We start from the raw sequence: 26,833 nt of genomic DNA, 5'->3' as shown, positions 1-26,833 counted from the left end.
CACAGCCTTTCACAGGCGTATCGAGGCTGAATCACGGCCAGAAATTTCTGCCCGTAAAGCAGACGCGGTGGAAAATGTGCAAAATTGGCTAAACCCGCTGTTTACCCGTGGTATGCCCGCGAAACAGATGCCGGCGACTGTTCCGCTTCCTTATCCCGGGTAACCGCGGCTGCATCGCGTTTGACCGTGCTTACACGCGGTACACACGCTAATGCACGTGATAACACCGCGATAAAGGCGCAGAACAAACGTGCTATGACCGTGCTCCACCCGCGATACCCGCTAAAATTTCGCGTCCTACCCGAGTGTAACCACATCTTGGCCGCGGCCGTAGCACGTCCTAGCACGTTCGTACTGCGTCTTTACCTCGTGTGTACCACGTGTGCCACCCGCGGTTACCCGTGGTCTAAAGTTTTGAGCAGCGCAAAACTTTTTCGCGCGGCCAACCGCGTGTGAATTTCTTACCGCGTGTAAAGCACGGCTGTATCTCGTCTGTATCGCGATCTCAAAGCGTCCAACAGCGTCTGCTTCACGGGCAGAAATTACTGGCCGTGATTCAGCCTCGATACGCCCGTGAAAGGCTGTGTGACCGGGCCTTTAAAGCACTCAAGCATCGTCATTAAATGATGTGAAATAGTTTTTTTATACGGTCAGGTTTTATTTACATACTTGCAGGACAAAGAGCGCCAAGTACATGAATTTCATTTGTGCAAAAGCAGGCATGTAAATTACACACATTTTCTTAAAGTCAAAATAATAGACCACAGCACAGGTTACAATCAGAGTAAGCATGCACAAAGTCCCTTTATTACCTTGTAAAATTCTTGCACAGGTTGCTTCTTACCCATGTGGAATGTTGCATATTTGTATGGTAATGAACTGTAAACCGTGTTGGTGTTCAGGGCTCGAACAGGTGGGTAAAAGAACAAAGGGCACCAAAGACATTGTCGCAAGTGTAGAGAAAATTCAATAAACAGCCCGATGGAGTGCATGCAGCTTCCTTTAACATAATGTTCGTATTGTGTTGACCAGGCGACCTCAACAATGTGTGCATCAAGGTCGTGCGAAGTCAAGAGTCACTAAAATTGGTACCATTGTTGATTTGCATTTGCTGATTATCTGAACAATACTGGTTCAAAAGCATGATGTACCGTATTTTCTGGAATATCAGTCGTACCAGCCCAAAAATATATGATTAAGAAGTAAAAACAATATATAAGTTGCACCGGAGTGTAAGGTGCATTTTTGGGGGAAATCTATTTGATAAAACCCATCACGTAAACATACTTCACTCCAATTCACTAATTCCAATGACATTTTTACCCTGTGTCACGGTCAGGGTTGGGTAAAGTTACTTTATGGATTACTTTCAATTACTTTTGGATTACTTCAATACCAAATATGCTAATAAAAGACAAAAGAAACTAAATATGAATGAAATTACTAAATTTGGGGAGTAACGGAATACATGGAACGGCAAAAATGATGTTGGCAAGCTGTTTGGATTTATTTTCATTTTGTTTCTGTCGCATTTTACGTTAGTTTTGCCAGAGATCAAAGAGATCCAAGCCAGGAGAGAAAGCTTACCACATGTTGTGATTCATAATTTTATTCATATTTAGTTTATTTTAATTGAAAGTAATCCAGTTAAAGTAACCCTACCCAACCCTGGTCACGGTAGATGATCCGCCACCTCTTCCGGTTCTACGTTGCCTACATCAGACTATTTTCAGCTTTAAATTTGCAGAATATGATTTTCTTTTCGGTGCAATTTTTGTTCAGTTCTTTTTATAGGTAAGAAATCCCTTTTGAGCAAGTTAAAAATATTTACTTTGACGAAATGACGCATTATCTTCTGAACTTCCATGTCCTGATTAGTAAGAAAAGGTTGAGTCATTTCGCCAAAGTAAATATTTTCAACTTGCTCAAACGTGGTTTCTATGCATGGTGCAAATTCTCTGTGCTTTGCTGTTCTTTTACCTTTTCCCCAAAAAATTAAATACAAAGACATTTTCGTAGCATTTGCCCATGGATGTATGCTAGGGGTGGCGGTTGGGGCATTTTTCACACAACAGGGCACAATAGAAATTAGCAACACGATTTAAATGAAGTATAGATCGCGCACCCCAGCCAAACCTTGAAAAAAAAATTACTACTTACAGTCCGGAAAATATGGTACTCTGTTTTTAATATTGGACACCAGCAATGATAATTGCAAGTTCATTATTTAAGCTCACTTTTGTTCTTTAACTAGACTATGATGCACTGTTTACATTATCGTGACTATCGACCAATTATGTTGCAATTCATCAATTTCACACCCTTTAGGGGATCTACTTCTGTAACCGAGGAGATTTAATAAAAAGAAAGGGCACAGGATATGATTTTTAGGAGGCATTTTAATTTTGTCATTGTGAGGGTTTTTCGTACAGTCCTATCCTGTTCTTGAAAATTCAACATTTATTCATATATTCTCTCCTTTTTCGACTGTCTACTGAACTAGAAAATTTGGTCAGGTACATATACCTAGTCATTACATAGTGTTGCACCTCAAGTATCATGTGTGTATCTCTTGTATAATATGACAATTCAATTTCAAATAATGATTGGTTAGCAAACAGAAAAAAATGGTTGAAAAGAGGTTCAAAGGATGCCAATGTTCCGTCTTTGGTTTGTTGAAAAATTAATGTTGAAAAACATGTATTTTTCAAGGCATTGATATCAGATAACGTAAACACGACTATAGTTGGTCCATATATGATAGACTATACAGAACCCAATGTCTATTTTGGGACTAAAGATTGTGTAAAATGGGCTGGACGTGATTTACTGTAGTCCAAAATCCATCGGGCTTAAGACTTCTGGTTTTGGTTTATAATCTCATTGCTAGGACTGTATTAAAACAGATTTGCCCCTATTTAAACCTTGAATATTTGTTGAAGTCCCTCATCACTCGCTTGATGTTAGACGTTTATGAGAGTGCGGTAGGCTGGGAACGCAGATAAAACGTTTAACAATACGCTTCATCCCTTCGATTTCTTTATGGGAATGACGCAGAAGTGTGGAATTATAACTCGCGGAATACATTTTTTATACAAGGGCAGCATTGTGCTGACAGGCTGAGATAAGTCAAGACAACTGTGTTTGATAAATTACTTTTTCCCCTTCAACAATCATTCCTGCAGTAAAGCACAGCAGTCACAAGAAGCTTTTTCTGCTCTTGTCTTAAGTTACACAGCCAAACTCACCCCAGGATCATTTACATTGGTACAAGTCCATATCTTGGCCCCCTGGATCAATTGGCCTCTCTGTGTGATCCAATATGAAAGGCCATTCCTCCACAGTTTCCTTCTTTAAAGCAGACCAACCCCACTGCGTGCCTGTGTATGCAATGCTGTGCACCCGCCAGTCAATAAGTGTGCATTAAGGGAAATACGGAGGAGCTCCGAAGGACAAATCAAAGTCACTGTAATATTAGTGCTGGCGAGGTGCATGTGTGTTTGAGGGAGAAGGAGCTGTAAACACAGTGATGTTGTCCTTTTACAAGTTGACTTGGGAGTAAACATATAGATGCTAACACTCAGTAGTTTTGCGAAGCAGTTGCAATTCTTTGTAAACTGCACATTTAGGAGTGGCCTTTTTTAGTGTGGAGTTTAAGGCACCTGTCTCTAATGATCACGCTGTTCAACCGGCATCTTGATTTGCCACAATTGGGACCTTGACAAAGGAGAAATGGAGAAATGCTCCCTCTGCAAATTTGTGGGCAATACACATAATATATGACAGTCAATTATATCTTCCAATGGAGGAATCTGCCACACTAAACTGTGGAAATTTGGAGACCTGCCTCACTGAGATAAAAGAATGGATGTCACTCAACTTCTTGAGCCTTAACTCTGAAAATACCGAATTGTTAGTTATTGGTCCATCTAAATGCCGTGACTTGTTCTCAGAAACTGCTCTGAACATTGACAGATGTAATATCAACAAGAGTGATTCAGTGAAAAATGTAGGTGTCATCTTTGACCCCAATCTGTGCTTTCAAACACACGTTAAGAATATTACTAGAGCAACTTTTTTCCATCTTCGCAACATTGCTAAATTTCGGCCTATGTTATCTCAGTTGGATGCGGGGATTATAATTCATGTGTTTGTTAACTTCCGTCTCGATTAATGCACTACTCTCCGGTATCCCGAAGTCTAAAATCAAGAGGCTTCAGCTGGTACAAAATGCTGCACAAGGCTTTTAAATAAGACAAGAAAGTTTCATCACACTACCCCGATTTTAGCTAACCTGCATTTGGTCCCTGTTAGCTTAAGATGTGATTTTAAGGTTCTGTTGGTAGTATACCAAATCATGCATGGACTTGCTCCCTTATATCTTACAGATTTAATTTCCCTGGTCCGGAGCCTTCGCTCTAAAAATGCTGGTCTACTGGTAATACCAAGAGCCAAGAGGAGAGCCGCACAATCGAGAGCGTTCTCCATTCAGGCCCCGGTGCTGTGGAATGCTCTTCCCCGTGAGATTCGATCTGCAACCTCAGTGGAAATGTTTAAATCTAAGCCTAAAACACATTTGTATTCTATAGCATATGAATAACCTATATTTTCTGTTGACAATATCTGTGTATTATTTGTTATTACAACATCCATTGCAGCCGGGTTTCCTGGAGGGGGGATTACCTCATGTGTGGTCCCTTCTCAAGGTTTCTTCATTTTCCTCATGTTGAGGTTTTTGAGTTTTTCCTTGCCCTCATGTACGTTTTAGATCAGGAAATGGTGTCAGAATAGTCTGTGGTTTGCAATAATCTCCGGTCTGTTCAGCTCTTAGAGACTCTTTGTGATTAAGGTCTATACAAATAAACATGACTTGACTGGACAAATAAATGAGGAGTAAATGGGTGGGTCACTTTAAGTCTCCAAAGTTCTTACTGTTTCTTGAGCTTGTTAGCACCTGTTTATGGTTGCACTACATACACCATAAGGCCATATATTAAAAAATACACACTGTCCCTTTAAGGTATAATAGGTATTTGTTTTCACATTTTAAAAGTTTAGCAGTCACGTTTCTTGCCCTAATTTATATTTTGGTGAAAAGTATTGGGTTTGTACATTGGTTATCAGCTCTTTTGAGAACACTTGAACGGCAATCGTCCCCAAGTAAAAAAGTGCCCATCGCTCTCCATGAGCCCGGATTTAAAGTGGGGGGTGTAGACTTTTTAAATCTAATAACCTTAAGATAAGCTCACTTGCTTTAAACACACCCCGGAACATGTTTAAATTTGATCTTTCCTTTGTGTTTCATTTTTTGTTTTCTGTTTTTAATATTGGACACCTGCAAAGGAGATTGCATGGGATGCCTGGGTTGTTCGATATTTTGACTATCATTCCTCACTGTTAATTTAATTATTATGCTCTTTTTGCATCATTGTCCCTATCAGCCAATAATGTTGTTGTTCTTTGATTTCCAAACCCTTTAAGCTAAATCTACTTTTTGTAACCTAGGAGATTTGTATTTTTCACATTTATGTTTTTCATTACAATCACATTGCAACCTACATCTCATCATTTAATAATAGAAAGGGCTCAGAGGAGGGCTTTTTGGACACATTTGGTGAGGGTTTTTTTCCGACAGTCCTCTCCTGTTCTCCAAGTTCAAAATTAATTGATGTATTCTCTCATTATTTTGAGTGTCTATTAAACTATAACAGAACATAAACAATACTTAAAACTGGAACTTTGTCAGATTGTAGTATAAGACCAGTACTATTAAGAAAATCTGATCAGACGCATTTATAAGGGATGCTGCACTGGGGTCATGATGATCTTTTTTGATAATTGTCTTTAAAAATGTCTGATAATAAATCATTTGTAATACCTATCTGAAAATCTACTCATTTACGTGACGAGTTAGAGGACGAGCTTAAATATGTTCCTTATTTATATAAATTTAAAAATATACACTTTATTAATTCTAGATAAATATACTAATAGACCTTATTACACTAAGATTTTAAATTTGGGTATTATATTTTATACGAGTCACTAGCCATTTTATTATAGGTTTGAAATGTTATTTTCTTGTTTTTTATTTTCCTTGTAAAGTTTCGTTTTCTGGTTTTGGTTTTGAATTTGACTTCCCAGAAAGAAAAAAATCCAACAGGGGTGGGCACTTAAAAGATTCGCCTTTATCATACTCCCTTTTTTACATGTTTATGTATAATTTAATTGTATTGTTCAGCGTAATTTTTTTGTGAAAATATTTTTTGTTCCCATTTGTTAATTAGTTGCTGTTTTTGTGCTGTGCCTAAATTAACTTCATTTATTATTTATCAATTCATTCATAATTGTAAAAATAAATCCAGGAATAGAAGTTTTAATTGTAGTGAAATTTTTCATTTGTCCAAGGTATACGGATATTTATTTTTATAAAGATTTTTTCTACTAACTTCAAAATATGCACGATGACCCATCTTTGTCATATATCTGGTGTTGCTTACTGTTTCTCATATCCTTCAGTGGACAAACAGAGCCAAAACTGCTCTATGATTCAAGTAGAAATAATGACAAGTTCCATAGCTACCAGCTGTCTTTGTAAGCGTGACCTTTGCCAACCACACTTTCTGGGAAAGTGTCTTCATCATGAATGTTTGATCAATAAACAGCGGGCCTTAAATGAACACAAACACTCTGGACTGATGAGTAATGGTTCACGGGAGAGCTCTCAATTTCTAAAAAATGATCCTCGCTTATTGTTGGTCCCTGTGACGAATGTTTCATAGCCTGATTGCTTGTGTTGCTCTTTGAAATGTATTTTAAGCGATGATACTGGAAGGAATGAAATTAAATAAGGGAGGGGTGTAACAAGGAAGTAATTCAGGGCTGGTGAAGATGATCAGTTCACTCCGTCTGTGATTAATGAATGACAGATTGGCTGGCAGGCACAAAGCCTTGGCAAAGAAAAAAATATTCCTCCAGATACTGATTCAGCTCGGGTTGTTGTATTGCCAAGCCAGGAAGATTTGCTGAATCCACACGAGCACCGAGTGAAAAGTCCCGCGAAAATTGTAGCCTGGAATAATTGATTCACAAAACCTTTTTCTTTTCTTATCCATGGGGCCCAGCATCCCTTCTTGGTCCCTGTTTGACAGACAGCTATTGCTGTCTCAATTTAGCCCTTGCTTGTTGGAGTTACTCTGTGGGACTGGTGGCAACGGGGCTGAGGATGGGCGTGGGCGAGTCTCGGACTGGGCACATGGGAGGGATGGCCTTATGGCTGTAGTACTCCACCACCTGTTTGGGCACCTCTGCCAGCACGCATTTTGCCAAAGCTGCAGGTGAAGCCTGCAACAAGAATAGTGAAGAGCAGTAAGACCCACTTGACTTTGTTCATCCACGTTTCCAACCTGAAGGGAATTCATCTGCCAATCATAGCGCGAACGGCAATAGCCTGACAATGAGTCACTTTCATCATGACCTTCCCACAGCCAAAGGTGTAGAATGGTTTGTCTAGCATTCAAGCTCTGGCTTTTTTTTCCACGTCCATTTTTTGTGTTTTTCTGATTCTGATGTCGTCCGTATGCATTGGATTCTTTTTTAAACTACTTGTACTATTCGAGGGCACTCAGAAATTTACTTTATGTGTGTGGTTCATCACAGACGGATCATCTGTCAATCATGAAACTAGCACAGGTTTGTGTGCACAGTTGCTTTCTCTGAATCTTAAGTATTTATGATTAGGGATATAAATAGTGATACACTGAAAACCGAAAATATGAAATGCCTGGCTGAAAAAAAATAGTAAGACTGAAATAAATCACACGTATACAGTGGCCCCTCGACATACGAGCTACTCTAGTAACGAGGATTTTGACATAGAAGATGCTTTACGAGCAAAGATATTGCCTGACATACGAGAAAAAAATTCTAAGTGTTGATTATTTCCAGACGCTACCTCTAGGTGGCCGAGTGCTTGAGACGGAGTGGACATTTACTGAGGTATGGCATGGGGGAGCAGCGAGTGCAGATACCAAAGACGCAAAAGAGTTAATGCAGAGGTTCGTGTCACTTATTTCTGAAGAAGATTATATCTTGTAGAAAGTGTTAAACTGCGATTCATCCCGGTTTTTCTTAACAAGTGCTAACAAACCCTATCATATATGATAATTTTTGCGAACCATTCAAACAAGTATTGGTTATTTTTTTATTAATAATTGTAAAATCTCTATTAGGTGTCGCTAAATAATACACAATGTCCCATTAATGTTGGTCAACCCAAACCAAATGTAAGAGTGCTGATTTTCCAAATTATTTGCCATTCTCGGGGTCTGTTTTGAAGTGATCACTTTTAAGTTAGATTGTTTCAGTCTGATTCCAATGACTTCCTTGTGTACACTGAAAAATAGTAGTTTTTGCTGCAAGTTGCCCAGGTAAACTCACAGTTTTGAAGTCCCGGAAGGGCACAAACTGCACGATATCGCGAAGGACCGGCTCGCCCTTGGGTGAGCGCAGCACGCCGTCATCACCGTCTAGAATCTGCATGTCGGTAAAATCGGCATTTCCAACTCCAACAATGATTATTGAAAGCGGTTGGTAGGATGCCCGCACAATGGCTTCGCGGGTGTCCGCCATGTCTGTCACCACGCCATCCGTCAGAATCAGCAGGATGTGATACCTCTGTTGGATGACAGGGATTGTCTTTATAAACATATACATCAGCCTCATTTCTAAACAGGGGTTGAAATCCTTTGCTTAAAAATGACACCAACACTGTTCTCTAGAGGCTTTGGTTTTTCTTTGCATTTTTAATAGCCTTGTGAATAACGGGATTCTATTCTATTGCGCCCAATAGAATAGGTGCAAGGTATGCCCAAACAGGGCAATAACAAATGTGTATTAGTGCCAGGAATACATATCAATTATGGACATTTATTCTGGGCCATGCAAAAAATTACAGTGCTAAGTATTTAATTGTACAAATAACAAAGATTATTATAGCAGTAAAAGCTGAAAGTATAGAATTTAATGTGTGTCTGTGTGAATGAGTATGTGTGAAGTACATTGTAAAACACGTTGGGAAGTTTTCAGTGACTTGAAAAGTGCTGTATAAATACCTTCTATTTGCCATTACCATTTACTGTACCTTCTAGCAGCGCTTCAATGGCAGACACTGTACCACATTTCCATATTTCCCAATAATTTGCTCCTTGACTTAATCATTGTTGTATCTGTTTTCCACCTTTATTTTCCCCTTTATCACTAAGTTTCTTGGCACTCATTTTTATGGGCGGAAAAAAACCGAACAAAATCACAATAAAATGAGATGTGGTCCTTCTGAAACACAATTTGGACAGTGCCAAACTGAACCGGAAGAAGAGATCGAGCAGGACATCTACTGTTAAGGACTGTAATTGCCCCTCTGTTCTTGCTTCTTAGCCGTGTTATTTTGCCAAGGTAAAAGACCCAGTTGAGAAACACTGCATTAGAATGTAGCAGTAGTCAAAGTATTTCATTGTTAATGGATGTATTTCTCTCACGGATGCTTATGCGCCCTTGCAATAAAGTGTGTAATAAACCACAGGGAGCTCTCTTGAGTGGCCCAGTGGGAGGCAAAATAACAAAGGCGGCTTTCCGTCCATACTGTATGTGCGCATGGAAAGACACTCACAGAGGCGTCTTTAATGTTGCCGTCGCCGGCTGACAGCTTGGCTATCCTATTAATGATGGGAGAGACGTTGGTGGGACCGTAGAGTTGGATTTTAGGCAGGCAGTTCTGGTAGGCCTCGACCACACCTTGGATCTCTGATCAAAAACAGTAACACAAGTCAGGCAGTGATAGGAAGCTGCAGGGGGCACATGGGAGATGTTTTCCGATATGATTAACTCTTAAAAGGAAAACCCGCGAGAGAACCAAGTGCTCGTGTTGAATATGTTACTAATGTGGAAGCTATGAAAACAATCCTGAGAGAGGTTCTTTGGAGTTTGTTCAGAATATTATATACCTGTTGTAATATTGCCAATATAGGCTTCTACGTATACATTGTAGGTTAATTGGCTGATCTAAATTTTGGCTAGGTATGAATGACCCAAGAAGAGATCCGCAGGTTCGAGAACATTCTCCATTCGGGCCCCTGTGCTGTGGAATGCGCTGCCCTATGAGATTCGATAAATCTTAGTAGAACTGTTTAAATTTAGGCTTAAAATGCACTTATATTCTAAAGCTTATGAATTGTCTATATTTAATGTTGATAATATCTCTTTTTAGTTAATGCAACATCCATTGCAGCCTGTTCATCCTAGAAGGGGGATTACCTCATGTGCAGTCCCTTCTCAAGGTTTCTGAATTTTCCTCATGCTGAGATTTTGGAGTTTTTCCTTGCCCTCATGTAGGTTTTAGATCACGGGGTGGTGTAATAATAGTTTGCAATAATCTGTGGTCTGTACAGCCCTTTGAGACTCCTTGTGATTAAGGGCTATTCAAATAAACATGACTTGACTTGAATGAGCGTGTGAATGGTTGTATGTCACTGTGTGCCCTGCGACTGGCGGGCAACCAGTTTAGGGTGTCCCCTGCCCACTGCCTGAAAATAGCAGGGATCGGCTCCAGCACCCCAGCGACCCTAGTGAGGATAAGTGTTGCAGATAATGGATGAAAACTTGGGCTGTACCTTGACTTGATATTTTACTCATGGTTCAATACTTTCAGAATCTTATTTCAATTCTATAGGTTTATAGTTTAGTAGTCAGTTGAAAAAAGGAGAGAAGACATCAATGAATTTTGAACTTGCAAGGAGAACAGTAAAGGACTTAAACCTAGAATAAGTAATTCCAACCTGTTTTAAAAGGATTAACAGAGCAGACAGTGAAAAAGGTCATTGGTGTCTCCCTTATGCCCTTCCTGGACATCTACAACTCCTGTATCACTCCAAACCCACAAGCTAACCCCACCTACCCATCTCACAGCATCTTCAACCTGCTGCTGTCAGGGAAAAGACTCCAGAGTTTGGACCCAGAACCAGCTAGATCAAGGACCTTTCTTTTTATTAAATCTCCTAGGTTACCAAAGCAGATCAGCACTAAAGGGTGTGTAATTCAGGAAACAGCAACATGATCGGCCAATAGAGACAATGATGTAAACAGTGTGTAATAGTGAAAACAATGAATAACAGGGAGGTATAATAGACAAAATAACAAACTGGAATCCTATGTGATCCCCTTTCCAATATTTAAAAAGAATACAATTATCAGAATACATGCCTAATCATGATGGTAATTATTAATATTGTTTTTTCTGTTAGAATCAATTCAAATTTTATGTAAGATCTCTTCTGTAGTTAAGATATTGATACCAAATTTGATTCACTACTGTGTGAAATACGCCCTCCAAATATCACAGATAATTTTGGAAGGCCTGACTATATCTGTATTTTTTTTCTTTAATATTCCATGAAATGATTACCAACCTTTACATAACAAAAAAATAAAATGTTTCTTTCCTAATTACAAAATGGCCTTAATTATGGTGTGGACACCAATACTTTTACAGAATCTGTGATAGCGATACCAATACTTGTGCCCCCTAAAAAGAAAAAGAAACAAAAACAAAGAACTTTGGCTAATATGTACGTCGATGGAAAAAAAGAATTAAATCCCAGTGTTTGAAAGTATTTGTTACATAAGAGTGCATGCAAACTTACCTTCACATTCGTCATCTTCTGGATTGAAATTAATGGCAAAGTCATGTGACACCTGTGGAGGGAGTTAGTCAATTAAAATGATAAATTGTGTAACAGCATGTATGAAAAATGTGTTTGAATGAATTAATGTTTTGAGCTCCAACAACTAATCTTACCAGCATTTTCCCCCAAACTATTGATTTGTCGAAAGACGGTTTTGTAAGCGCTCTATTTGAATTTAATAAAGAGAGATCTGATGGGGCGGCACGGCAGCGCAGTGGTTAGTGTGTCCACGGCACACTTCTGAGGTCATGGGTTCAAAACCACCTAACAGCCTTCCTGTATGGAGTTTGCATGTGCTAGCGTGAGTTTCCTCTGGGCACTCAAGTTTCCTCCCACATTCCAAAGACACGCATGTAAGGTTAATTGGCTGGAACAAATTGTCCCTAGGTGTGAATGAGCGTGTGAGTTGTGTGCCTTGCGACTGGCTAGACACAAGTTCAGGGTGTCTCCTGCCCACTGCCCGGAGACAGCCGGGATGGACTCCAGCACCCCCGCGACCCTACTGAGGAAAATGGATGAATGAAAATTCCATCTCTTTCTCATTGAAATGTGATTGGCGTCCGAGCAAAACTTAAGCAGAAATGGGTTCCTGACCAAATTGGTTTGGAGAAGTATTAATGTTAAAACTAAAGGCATATATTAAAATATTCCAACAGCTACATTTCAGCCAGCCTGAATTCACACCCACTACTGGCCATATGAGTTTCATTTATATGTTAGAAAAGTAAAATGCAAACAGAGGAAGTCGTTGGCATTTTGTTGAACAAATCCATTTCTTTTTTTGATTCTGTAATACTTAAGTGCCATACAGAAAGGTAAACACAACAATAATGACAACCAAAATTGGACTTCATCACTTGCAAGCACTTTAAATATCATTCTTCTACGCAATCAAGATCTGTTTTTCCTCCTAAAAGCATCTGCAGAGTCAGCTGAGCAATGACATTGCAGATGGCTGCATATTTACTTTTCAAACGATTCAAATCATGAGTGCAAAATTCATGCAGGTCTCCTGGCTATGCAAGGACGCAATTACTGTATACTGAATCACTCGCGTTCCTTTAGTTGCTACGGTGGTTTTGCATTTCACACCGCAACGGTGTGACTAATATAGTCACTATTAAGAGGCGTGACAGAAGACATAAGTAATGCACAAGTGTGACTAATGCCTTTACTGATGGCCACTTATTCACAAGTTGCACATGGATGTTTTATTGGGTGGCAGCTTCATCTGACCCTCTGTAACAGCATGTTAAATGTAATTAGTCTCACTAAAGTGTTCCCAGCCAGATGTTTATTATTCAACTGTTTAAACACAAAGTGTTCAAAGAGCCGTATCGGACAAAAAAAGAACAAGAAAAACACTTTTCTGGAGCCTTTAAGTGTATGCAACACATGCTGTACATATCTATATTAGCAATATTAGCATCCTATCAAAATGACGACATTGGAGGTGGGGAACGTGACTACTCTGTTGTAAGATACCAACTCAAGTTTAACTTCATTACAATATTAAAGAATTACACGGGCTATGTAGTTTCTCGTAGCATCGCATCTCCATGGCCTCGATTTCCCTTTCCAGCTTGGCTGTGAGATTCCGCAAGCGTAGAGAAAGATGGAAGTAACAAGCGCTTGCATGAGTCTAATGTTTGTTTTCACTCATAGGTTCTTGTTCCTCCAAGTGGGTTTAAGTCTGGCAAGTAAGGTTGTTGTCTGAGTTATCATTGCCATGATTTCTGTTTCTGACCCCTTATCTAGGAAAAACTTTATTTTATATTTTTCAATATTAGCAATATTTTAGAATTCCTGATGAGAATGGTTGCCACTGGACATAATTATTCAAGCAGACATTTAAACTCCAAACGATGGATTTTGGGACAGGCATGCCGACAACTTGCCTATCTTTGTATAGATTGAGTTATAATTAGTGGGAATCAGTTGACTGTATACACATGTTAAAATGTTGTCCTTATATGAAAGACTTTCTACAAGAATATGTGTTTGTTTCATGCTACTCCCTGGAGCCAATCAGCAAAAGCTCACGGTTACCCGAGTCCAATTTACTTAAAAAAAGCACCTCCACTAACAAATTCATTAAAGTAATGAATATAAATTGAGAATCACCACCAAGGGGTCTATCATTCCAGCCCGAAGCTTTTTCCTGGAACCTAGTTGATATTTCAAGGTAAAAGTTTAATGAATCAAAACAACAACGTAATTGATTTTAAATTAGAAATTGGGATGGCATGATGAATTGTGTTGTCAATTATATATTTTGTGGAAATAGTCAAGTGCAGTTTGTAGGTATTTGAAAAGGTAGTTATATATTGTGAGTGTGAGCATATTACTATAAACACATTTTTCTGACAATTACTGCCTGAGTTGAAGGTCAGTTGAATGTGAAAGAACTCACCTCATAATTTGGTGGGATCCTGGCACCAAACCCCAAAGCTGAAAATCTTTTGTCACTGAAAAGAAAAGAAATGAAGGAGAATTTGTCAGGTCTGTATATTGCCTGGTAGAATTGGCCAAATCTCTTGACAGTAATCTGAAACATATTCATAGTTTATCCATCTGTTCACATCTCCAAGGTCAAACCTCCTGCTTGTTTGCATTTCATAAATGTTAAAAGCCAGAATTACAATTTGAAATCCCTCCCACGGTTCCCGCAGGCAACCGACGAACCTTCTCTTTTTAGAGAGCAGCTCGCTCTCAGTCTTTATCCTTGCTACTTTCCCTCGTGTGCGTGCTTTAGGTGAGATGGATGATAATGTAACATTGGGAGCTGGTTGTCACGCCGTCAAATGTTCATGGTGAGATGAAGACTTAAAGGTATTCCCAAACTGCGGGACTCCAGACATTAAGTCTCAAAGTTGACCCAGCTGTGATGTTCAAGGAAGACAACACTTTCAAAATGGTAAAACCGGTTAACAGAACAACGGTTCCAAAACAAACAGGGATTTTAGTGAGCAGCGATTGCGGTTGTGGCTTTTCGTTTGTGTGTCGTGGTTAGTATAAATTTGTCTGGACATCCATGATATTGTCGGGGATGCCGAGGGCTTTCCTGTTTTGTTTGCTCCTGGATGGCGCTCATTGGCTCCCCACCGGCTAGTCTGGCCTTAGTGCCAGTTTTGCCATTTTGTTGGTTTATTACCGGCAGCCTTAATGTTTATAGCCAATTACCCTGTGTTCTTGATCGCGCCACGCTAGTCGAATGCCACAAAAAGAAATATTTGTGAGCGAGTGGTCAGTGATTATTGCTTGGGGCTTTTGATTTGTAGAATTGTATTTGATATTACGTAAAATGTCTTCTTTCTTATGGCTAATATCTGGCTGCTACTCAAACAAAATATGTTTGGCTTTTATTCCTAGCTTGAACAGAAACCATGTTGTTGAACATTAGAAACGTGTTGAGTTTGTCCAGTTGAAATGTTTGTTTATCAATTTCTTGTATAAATAAATCCTAGTTTGTAAGATCCAGCAATGTGTGTGTTTGTTTTGTTTACAGTTTTCTTCGGAGTAATAATTCTTGTCAAGATTAATTAAATACTAAATTGATAAAATAGTCCCCGCCACCCGACTAAGGATAAGCAGTGCAGCTAATGAGATGAGATGAGGTGAGATAAAATAGTTAAAAAAAATAATGAAACGGATTTGCCCTTCAAAAAGACTTGAGTATATGAGACAAATAAGAGACTGTTTTAACATATTTTTTTCAAGAATTGGATATTTCAATTGAGAAACTAATTCTTGTGGTGAACGTCTGGCACTGTTGATTTCTTCAATAACTGCAAAAACAGACGTTGCTTGTCCACATTTCCACTCTTAACACAAAATAAATTAAAATTAATCAAAACCTCTTAATAGCTAATAATATAAATACAGTATAAGTGACAGTACAAAAAAAAATCAAACAAACATGAAATGATTTATATTCTCTCCATGCTTCACTTCCTTCGAAAAGGATATTGCCCATAAATCCAAGAGTTTGTGTGTCTTGATTAAAGTATATTGAACTATCAAAACGGTAAAAAGAATTCACCTTCGGAATAACTAAACAAGGTTTTTCATCCATTTTCCTGAAATAATGATCTAAAAACGTATGTGGTGCTCCCAAAAATGCGAGACAAGTTTTGAAAAGAATAAATTCGGCAGTTTATTTCAATTGGTCAATATATTCGAATAATTTATCTACCACCCATATTCACGACCTTACGTAGATTAAATCTACCTTAATTTGAATGTTGACATTTTTTAGGTAAATAAGGGCCAACATGTTGACAAAAACACTTAAAAGTTAAAAAGGTAATGAGTTAATGATACATGTGTTACTTGAGGTAATGTTTTCGACCATTTGTGAGTCTATGATAAAAACAATGTCCACACTGATTTGGTTATTTTGTTGTCTGCGTATTAAACTTAAATGAGAATTGCAATCAGTTTCCTTCCGCCCTTCCTGCTTAATAGGTTTTCAGCCGCACGATAACAAAACAACTCAAATGCGTTACTTGTTTCCCAAGTCCAGACCTTTTAATCAGCCGATAACAAAGACCTGCAGGATTTAGTTGTCGCTATCTTAAGAATGCCTATTTGTTTTCTGCAACAAATGTGTTCCGTACAAGGGGAAGCAAATACCTGGAGTCAAGCTGTGCAGCCTGTTTCCATTCAAACAGGGTATGCTCTCATAATGTGAACAAATAGGATTCATTATGATGATGTCATTACCTACATTCACCTTTGACATCTATATGGTGGTACATATGAACACACCAATCATATCTCTTACACTGTACAGCCACATTTTTTTTCCCACTCGGTCAGCATGTTGAGCATAATAGCACTCTCAGCAAGGTAAATGAGCCTGTGCCCACACAGACAAAGGCTTGTCATGTTGGCTCCATCATAGCACTCCTCTGCAAGGACTCGAAAAAACCCACGTCACCTCTTTCCACCAAAGGCTAAAAGGTTTACTTGCCCACATTTTGTTAGCCATTATTTCACTCTTGCAAGGGGAAGTGCTTACTACATCCTTCACTCAGAGGCCCGTTAGCAGGGAAGACAGTCTTGAATTTCCTTGCAAACACGCACAGATAAACTAAAGGACACGTCTTTCTTCACTGTTTCACTGTCTCCTGTGTTATATCTGGGACTCTATAATTAACAAGACAGTTCTCTCCTGATATTCAATAGGAGGATCTGCATAAATCAAGATCTTAATCCTCATCTCAGTTTCAAAAGATTGGGGAGGTCTCTCTCGAAATCAGGTCATGTGATCATCTGTTCTCATTAATGCACATGTCCCGAACAAGTAACGTGTCCCTGATAAGAAACTTGTTTGCTGTCATTCAAACACGCACCGGTCATCTTCTTTTATTCAATAAGGAGTCAAAACAAAGCAAAAGCATGGAGGTGTGCATCTACCGTTATTCATGATGGGATTGTGCTCTCTGGTGTGATTGTGTTACTTACTATTGTACGTCATGAGATGATGTGTGCGTGGCTGTGGTTCAGTGTAATGAGCCTGTGCAGTGTGTGCAAGCAAAGTGGATGACTTATAGGCACAACAGATGCAGAGAAGAAGAAAAGCTTCTCATCTGCACATGTAAATGTGTCTCCAAAATAATTTGGTTTGCATTAATGGTTTGCATTATTCCCAATCAGGGATGTGCAAGTGATATATTTTTGGTTTGAGTGAACGCTTGCACGACTGGCTGCCCCTTCTCTCTGGTTCATCTTTATTTAGTTCAGTTTTGTTGGCTCTACTTACTAGCTTATCTATCATAAAGAGCAACAGACAATTGCAGTTTTTTAACACATAGGTTAATTCAGGAAGAGGAAATAGTCTAATTCCCTTTTGTCATAGATATCATTAATATTCAAGATTAGGGCCCGGTCACACAGCCGTTTGCGTCTGTATCGCGGGTAAAATTTTGCGAATTTTTTTTTGCCCGTGGTTGCCCGTGATGGAAAATGCGCAAAATTGGCCAACCCGCTGTTCATCGGTGGTATGCCAGCAAAACAGACGCCGGCGACTATTCCGCTTCCTCATCGCGTCATTTCCGCGTCATTTACGCGTGTGGACCATGGGTATAAAAGCTGCCGAGCCAGTGTTGTGCCGAGAAATGCATCCCTGCCGAGATTTGCATCCCCTGGCTACTATAACCACTTTGATCTGGTTTTATCTCACTTTTATATCACTTTTCAGGAATGTAATAGCGGACATATAACCAAAACCACTTTGTCTTGCATTTGTTGGGAATGTAATACAACTTAAACCGTTCCGTCTTTGTATTTGTTGTGAATGTAATCGAACGGTAATGCACACCGTATATAAATTACTTTTGAGCAGGTAACATGTTTATTTAGCCCTTTTCTATTCAAATCGCTCGTATTGAAACTGTTATGCACTCTACCATAAAGCTTATTTCAGCATAATAAGCTTTATGGTAGAGTGCATAACAGTTCTCAAAAGTGATTTATATACGGTGTGCATTACCGTTCAATTACATTTACAACAAATACAGAGACAGAATGGTTTAAATTGTATACATTCCCAACAAATGCAAGTCGAAGTGGTTTTGGTTATATCTTCGCCATCACATTCTCGAAAAGTGATATAAAAGTGAGATAAAACGAAGTAAAAGTGGTTATAGTAGCGAGGGGATGCAAATCTCGGCAGGGATGCATTTCTCGGCACAACACCCGGCTGTAAAAATCATAACCGCTTAAGACACAGTCAGTTTAGTTCTTTTTTTTTGAAGATCAAGATTTCAAGCTATGGCACCGAAGAAGAAGCCAATATATTATTATTGTAATAGTTTTTCATTTTTATTTTATTATCTTGTTATGAAATGAAAAGAAATGTCAAGAAATAAAAATGGATTAAGACGAGGTCACTACGGTGACGGGGATCCATGTTCACCCCTTGACGTCTCGAGCACAACTGACGTGTGCTCGGCAAACCGCGCTGTATATACGTGGAGAAAGGCGTTTGACCGTCACACGCGTTACACACGCTAATTCACATGATAACACCGCGATACACGCGCAGAACAAACGTGCTATGACCGTGCTCCACCCACGATTACCCGCTAAAATTTTGCGTCTACCCGCGTGTAACCACGCCCTGGCCGCGGCCGTAGCACGTCGTTCCGTGTCTGTACCACGTCATTACCTCGTGTGTACCACGGTTGCCGCCCGCGGTTACACGTGGTCTAAAGTTTTGAGCAGCGCAAAACTTTTTTGCGCGGCCAACCGCGTGTGAATTTCCGACCGCGTGTAAAGCACGGCTGTATCTCGTCTGTATGGCGATCTCAAAGCGTCCAACAGCGTCTGCTTCACAGGCAGAAATTTCTGGCCATGATTCAGCCTCGATACGCCCGTGAAAGGCTGTGTGACCGGGCCCTTACATGGGATTTGGTCTTCTTACATGTATTTCCCCTAAGTATCTATTGGGTGAATTTTAGTATTTGAAATGTACTGCTAAAATAAAATACATTTTAAATTATACTTTCCTCCATAATCACTGACATATTTGCTTTTTCCACCCCTGCAAGTCCATTTTATCCTTTCACGGATTGTGCTTAAGCTGCCAACTCTGACCTTCTTGAGTCCCTACAGCGATGTGCCCGAGACCACAAGTTCTGTGTAAGCAAATTTCTCCATCCCCCAGAGGTATTTCTTCTTTTACCTGAAGGACATCTTTTTCCTATATGTATATTTTTTACTTCAGATATGTATGTACATTAGAAGATAACGAGGTCGGTGTTCAGAATGCATTCTGGTATCTACCCAGAACAACATGATGTTACAATTGCAATTGAAGGAACAACGATTAAAGGACAATTGTTCCAAAAATAATGAAGATTTTATCAGTGATATGCCGTCAAGGTAGGCAGGTGAGGCTGTGCCGCACCGGTCATCATGGAAATATAAAATTAAATGTTTATATCAAATGGTTATATTAATTCGGGGTTATTTCACATTTAACTTGACAATTTTTTGATTTTCTGTTTTCCAAAAATCGTCGAATTTTCATGAATTCTTATACATGTACTGTGCGTCAGCAAATGCAGGCTAAGTCACGCAATTCTCTTTCCTCATGGCTGAGGGCAATAGTGAAACCAAGAATTCTAATTTAGCGCACATCTCGGCCCCAAACTATAAAATTAGTGATAGCAAGCTAACAGCATGTCAAGCAGGTGCAGTCAAGTGTTTTTTTACACATTATATGGACTTTTCTGATGATAACGGATTATCTATCTGTCCATGCTTTTATTCAAAAAGAGCAGCTCATAGGCCTCACTTATAGGTTAAGGTAAGATAATAAAAAAATTGTATGCTACAGTTTGCAAATCACCATGTATATCATATTAAAAGGATATCAAAGAATATCAAAATATCAAAGGATATCAAAAGACAATTAAGATGTAGTTTCATATACAGGTACTGTATTCGTAAAGCTGACTGTGCTTCAGCAGACAAGAACCTAACCGCACGTCACTTTTGTATTTATCGACAGTCAATAGAAGAAATAACAAAATCCACATAGCAACAGCAATATGGGATTTACGGTATATTGCCATTACAAATCTCTAACGTTCCTGAAGTGGTTTGCTACACATCTGACCAAAAAGCTGAAAATTCATTTGGTGCCGTGTTTCAAGTGTTTATTAAAAGCTGTCTACTTTCATCTGCTTTAATGTGTAGTTCCATTCAGCTGGCAGGAATTTAAAAGCTTCCCTTTCCTTTGACTCCTGATCTAATGAAAGCACTTCCCATCGGCTGCACTGCTCAGCCGCTCTTCTGAAACCCCTATTACTGATTCTATATATTTACAATCACAACATTTTTTGATTTCTGCCATATTCCCCCTGTATTAACAATAATATATTTTGTAATACAACGATAACCATTAAAAAATTACACATGTTGCCATTATTCGCGACAATGCGCCATTAAATGTCAACTAAATTAATTCATAGAAAGTACTCATAAAATGGGATTTAAATGCCATGGCTGATGTAAAGGTCAAAATGACACCGGCTCAAATATAATTTCACAGTCCAAATAGAAACACATGATCACAAGCAGCCTGGCCATAAATTATAACAACGTTCTGCACTTTGCTGAGGTGCAGACGAGCATAGCGGTGTAAGAAAGACGTAAACAGAGCTTGTGCAATTCCAACCATACGTTCAAAGGGAGAGACTCATTAATTCCGAAGGCAGCATCAACAAAGGGTGTCAAGTGATGCAAAAACGTTCTTTCTGGAGCTGTCAGGTTACACTGAATACATAGCAATGAGAATCATTTTACAATGCAGTATACTGTTATCATTTACCAAATATTAAGTAAATATTTTAATCGTATGCAGTGTTTGTAGATCATTGGCCAAAAACATAATTATCAACTCAGTTAACATCAGATAAGGGCAGTGGTGGGCTTCTCTGCTAAAAATATCTGAATAATGTGATGTTAACTATATTTTGTCCATCAATACTTATTAAATAATTCAAAGTTGTCTGTCAGTTTCCCTTTATTGCTTCTCCCTGGTTGCATTGCTTCTAGATGTGTCCTCGCATATTTAAGCATATAACCAATCACATTTTAACCATTATTATTGCTAGGCTCAGAAATTGTCTCAGAGGCCATATCTCAGTCTTCGAGAAAGCTGTTGGTTAAGCCAATCAGATCCCGAATTGGTGTCTGAACACCAGCTAGCTGGCGTTGAGAAATGGTCACCGGTTTTACAAACTATTATTGGCCAGGGGGGGGCTGTAATTCACCAAAGTGATCATGCCATCAGCCATTAGACTAGGAAATGAGCTGGCCAAGGAAATACAGTATATTGTGTCGATTTAATAGCAAGAGGTCGGACAAAAAACTTTCGTCAGACAGCCACTTCTCATTAAATGTTCATGTCCAATCAAAGTAAACGTCTCTGTCTGAAGTTGCTATGAGTATTGTGGGTAAATCTGAAACATGTGTCGTCTCCGAAAGGCCCAAGAGAAACCACATTACCGTTTTGAAAGTTCCGTTATTGTGCTCACGTGATGGCCAGAAAAGAAAATAAGTGAATTATTAAAAAAAACAATTGATGACTGCAACTAAATCTTATTAATGTTTTCACATTTTTAAGATTTTTGAAATTTGTATTTAAGATATTTTAATGGAGATTAAGACCTTTTTTTTAGAATAATTAATTAAATGGCTTTTAAGTCTTTTCAAGGAGCCAAGGGAATCCTGTTTACGTGTGGCCCTCCAACCCCCTCTCCATCTTGCGCAATCTGTGTTGCCGGCTCTCCTAACTTATCAGCTCCAGGTTAAACCATTCAACAGTACCAAAGGAAATCGTTTGTTCCTCAATTTCAATTTGGTTCTCACTTCAACCAAAGTCTATTTTTGGTAGCCACTTGACAGGTATGATAGAGTTCTGTGTAAAAACTGGCACATCTGCGTTTTCATATGTAGTTTTCCAAATTAAAAATTTGCCACAAGACACCTACATTTTTTTATCTAACTATTGGATCAAGGGCAGTTCTATTACATGCACCTGGCAAATGTTGCACCAAAAAAATAAAAAAACAAATTTTGCCTTGTTGGAAGATAATCATGCTCATTTTAAGAAACGTGACAATTTTCCTAAATACTATTACTGACTTTGTTTCTAGCATTGGTGGACTATCAGTGCCTCCAAGGCATTCTCTGTTCGCCTTACAAATATCTAAATCGTGTGATGTTAATTATCTTTTGTCCAGCGATACTTATTAAATAATTACAGATTGATTGTCATATTGATTTCATTGCATCTCCCTGGTTGTGCTGCCTCCAGATGTGTGCCTTTATATTTAAGTATTTAACTGATTACATCTCAGCCATTAGTTGTTGCTAGGCTCACAAATCTAACCAGAGAACTTCACAATAAATCCTTAAGGCTGTGTGTTAATAACATCGGTCTTCGAGAAAGCTGTTGGTTTAGGCAATCAGATTCTGAATTGGACTCTGAGCGCCTACTAGCAGGTGTTGGGAAACAAAACCGTTAAACTTAAAGAGACCAAGCTGCACAAATAAATATATTGTTGAGTTGATTCGATAGCAAATGGTCGGACAACTCCCGCGCAAGCGAGCCGTTTGCAAGCAAAAAAAAGGTTATGTCCGCAACTTTCAGCCTAGAGGTAGGATCTTGAGCCCGAGTCTAAGCCTTACCCAATCCAAATTTTTGACCAGGCCTAAAATGTCAATCATTATGTTCAGGTTGGGCAGAGCCTTTCTCTCGCTGACTTTTTTATCATTATCCACCTGTCATTGTTCTTCTTTGTCCCTGTTATTGCAGTCTTGTTTGACTTAGATTTGGTTACAAAAGACTGGCTGAACGTGTCGTGCGTCCTTGCAGGCCGAGACCCTTCGCATAAGAGTAAAACGCACCGCCCGCCACTGGTTTATAGAATCTGATATTTATTATGACGCTATATGACTACTACTTAGCTCAAACAAGAGAAAACATTTGTAAAATAAACAAACATGTCCACCATTTTAGGTACTATATCCTTCTTTCAAATTTTACTAGAAAAACAAACTAAAACGATTTTACTTTTACAAGAAAAACAAGTTTAAAATACCATTGTTTCCTAAAAGAAAAAGAAAAATAAGAAAATAACTATTAAATGGGCAACATATGGTCCGATATGATATATTTCTGACATATTCATTCATTTCAAATATTGTTTTACGCAATTACTCAATCCCCTTAATGTTAAGGAGAGTAGGAAAGTGAATCCTCGGCAAAGCAGAAGGTAATTTGTGGAACACAAGCCAATTTTCATAGCAGTCAATGGATCAAGATGGTTTTTCATCTTTTTTTATTATCTGAGAGAAATTAAATGGACACTGTGTAATTTTGACCTCTAGATGTCGCTGTATCGTAGAGTGACACCGAAAACGAGTGCCACAAAGCACTAGGAAGATTACACACTACAGAAACACAATGTGACCAAACCGCGCGTTTCTTCCCATTTTTCTTAGCTAAGCTTTTCCAAGGTTTTAGTTTTTTGGGGGGCACTCTTTACCAAAGAAAGTCAGCAAATGCAAGTCAGCTACCTTGTGTTATGTAAAATACACATTTCTTGACCTAGGAGTATTCATATAATAGCTCAACAATTTTGCTTATTATTCAAATCAATACAGTAATCCTCCATCTAATGCTGGGGCTTACGTTCCATGATAGACCATATCTGCGAAGAACAAACCTTTCTTTTTATTTTCAATATAATACTCTATTATACAATAAAACAAAACAAAAAAAACATTTTTACTGGCTCAAGTATTTGTCTATCAAGTAAAAGTACTGTATAAAGTTTGGTTGTTGATTTTTTTTTCACAAATGACTACTGTACTGTCAAATAAGAATAAGTAAGGGGACTGTTTAGCCAATCAGAATGAAGAACACGATACACGATGCAAATCTGTGAAGTAGTGAAACTGTAAAAAGTCAACCGAATTGTAGCGACGGATTACTGTACTGCCAAACTAGGCAACATTCTTTAAGCATCAAACTACTGGGAATTTTAGTATCGATTCGATCCAGTGAATACAGAAATCTATTGGTTGAACTTGATACTGATTGAATATCGATATTTTCTACATTGAATTGTCATGATCATTAAATAATTAAACCACTACCACCCTGAGTTAACTTTATAATTAAGACAAACAAGGCACAAATATTTTAGGCACTCAAACGTTCTATTTGTTTAAACTCACTTTAACAGTAAAAACATAAATAAAAAAAATATTTTTAAACTGTTTCAAAACAAAATCCAAGAGAGACAAACCAAAAAAAAAAAGCAACGTTGCGAAAATACCAATACTGTATAACAAATTCAACATGACAACTAAAATACCCTCCATCGCACAGTACCTTGAAAATGAAGTCAAATTGCAAATAGTGTAAACAAGACTATGTAAAAACCTTTAAGAGTAAAGGTTTTTTTTTACCACGAGGTGGCTCTAAATAATACTGAATGTCCCTTTAAACCAGGGGTCTGCAAGCTGAGAGTTACTTTTTGTTCCTAATTAGGGCAAAGGGCACCCAGTTTGATATGCATTTCTAAAATAACAAGTTATCATGTTCTTACTTTTAATTATTGGAAGTAAGGTTAAATAGACTCAGTCAATCACAAAAAAAGTTATTTTACTAAAAAAATCACAATGACCCAGCACAGGTGAACTATTTTAAGAACAAGTCCGCAAGCCCCTCAGCTGTCCTCAAGGAAAACTTTGGTGCCTGCAGGCACCACGTTAGAGACCCCTGCTTTAAACTAACCAAATGAAACCAGGTTTACTTTGTGGCATGGATAGTGAAACACAATTTAGGCGGATGTAATTCAGTTGCAGAAAGACGGATTCTGAGCTTGATGGATGCAATCGTACTTCATTCTTCAGTCATTCAATGCCAAATATTTTTCTCAAATATGGAAAGTGGATCGAAGCCAATTTTTGCCATTTTTACGCTTTGTAACGATATAGGCATTTAGCTTTTACTGTTGTTTATGAAACATCAGTTGAATATTGCTCAGTTTCTTGAAAATACTCGTTTCTCCAAAAACTTATGAGAAAAGGATCTTTTTGTGAAAGGATGGATTTTAAGCAACACTTTCACTCTGGTCTTTTTTTTTTTCGCATTTGTGATACCTCTAACATCTAAACCAGGAAGTGGGCCAGATTTGGTAAGCATGTAATGTGTGAGAGATGACTATTCAGCCTGGTATTCTTTGAACAGTCTTCCGTAAATGTAACCTCCGTGAATAGTTTGCAGTTCTTGGCGATGAGCGTCGCGTCCGCATAGCTCGCCTTTGAAGCATTTTCATTTAACTAGCAGGGTCTCGTGAAAAAGCGCTGCTATGTTCCAGTTGCTTCACCTTTGTGCAGCATTCGTTTCCAGTTAGCTTTTTGCAGTCAGCATGTTTTGTTTGGCAGTGCCTCTTGATTTTATATTCTTTGAAAACAGCCACAATCTTGGCAAATTAGGCAGACACAGTTTGTTCGGATTTCTGAGAAAAAATAATCCAATTTACACTTCTCCTGGAAGCGGCAGCCATCACAGTCAACTTTCCTTTTTTATTCACAGTTGCCATGTCAGAAAATGGGCAAGGTGGCCAAAGGGCTACTGCCATAATCTAGTAAAATTGTGATTTTTTTTGGGGGGGTCCAAAATTATTAAATACAGTGGAACCTCGGTTTTCGAACGCCTCTCAGTTCGGACAAATCGGTGTTCGACCAAAAATTTCGAGAAATTCTTGCTTCGCTGTTCGGTCAAAAAATCGGGGTTCGAACGCCGGTACGCTAGGGTGCGATGCTGAGCGGCGTACGGGTGTTTTAGCCCCTAAATATGCCTCCGAAGAAGGTCAGTGCAAGCAGGACAGGTGAAAAAAGTTGTTGTTCGTACAACTATTGCCTTTAAGAAAGACATAGTAGCTAAATATGAAAGAGGTGTACGAATTTCCGATCTTGCTAGTGAATACAGCATGGCTAAATCTACTATCAGTACGATAGTGAAGAATAAGGAGGCTGTGAAATCGAGTGATGCGGCTAAAGAAGTTAGCGCCATAAGCAAGTAACTGCCGCAAGTTTTGGAAGAGGTTGAAAAACTTTTGATGATTTTTCTCTCCCCACCATCCACCACAAAGGTAAGAAATCCTATTCATAATCCTTTTTTTTATTTTTACACGTTCATGATAGCGTAATCTTTCGTACGGAAGATTACGATGACGCGAACGTACGATTAGCCTGGGTTAGCTTTGTTTACGTAAAACATTTAGGGTGTTGGAACTGAGCTCCCTTTCCAATGAAGCGCTACCCACTTTTTGTAGAGACCCAGGTGCTAAATAATTATAATCCTTTTTTTTATTTTTACACATTCATGTTAGCGTAATATTTCGTACGGAAGATTACGCAAACGCGAACGTACAATTGGCCTGGGTTAGCTTCATGTTTACGTTCATGGTAAACATTCAGGGTGTTGGAACGGATTAAAACGATTTTAGATTACTTTTAATGGGAAAAACGATTTCGGTGATTGAACAAATCGGTTTTCG

General features: G+C 38.7%; 1 protein-coding gene across 1 annotated transcript in view; it reads right to left on the bottom strand.

Annotated features, from left to right (window-relative positions):
* Positions 1-644: 644 nt before the first annotated feature.
* cpne7 (copine VII) overlaps positions 645-26,833 on the bottom strand; it is a 78,313-nt gene continuing 52,124 nt past the window's right edge. Inside the window, exons 12-16 of the mRNA XM_088334468.1 lie at positions 14,152-14,206; positions 11,697-11,748; positions 9,668-9,801; positions 8,440-8,676; positions 645-7,344 (exon numbers count right to left, since the gene is read on the bottom strand). Of these exons, the coding sequence (XP_088190594.1) occupies positions 7,192-7,344; positions 8,440-8,676; positions 9,668-9,801; positions 11,697-11,748; positions 14,152-14,206 (631 nt within the window). The 3' untranslated portion in view covers positions 645-7,191. The remainder of the gene's footprint in view (positions 7,345-8,439; positions 8,677-9,667; positions 9,802-11,696; positions 11,749-14,151; positions 14,207-26,833) is intronic.

Source organism: Urocampus carinirostris, chromosome 4, assembly GCF_059441175.1.
Source record: "Urocampus carinirostris isolate Australia breed hairy pipefish chromosome 4, RoL_Ucar_1.0, whole genome shotgun sequence".
NCBI classification, from domain to species: domain Eukaryota; kingdom Metazoa; phylum Chordata; class Actinopteri; order Syngnathiformes; family Syngnathidae; genus Urocampus; species Urocampus carinirostris.
The sequence above is the reverse complement of the archived record's forward strand: the minus strand, read 5'-3'. Positions and strand labels throughout refer to the sequence as shown.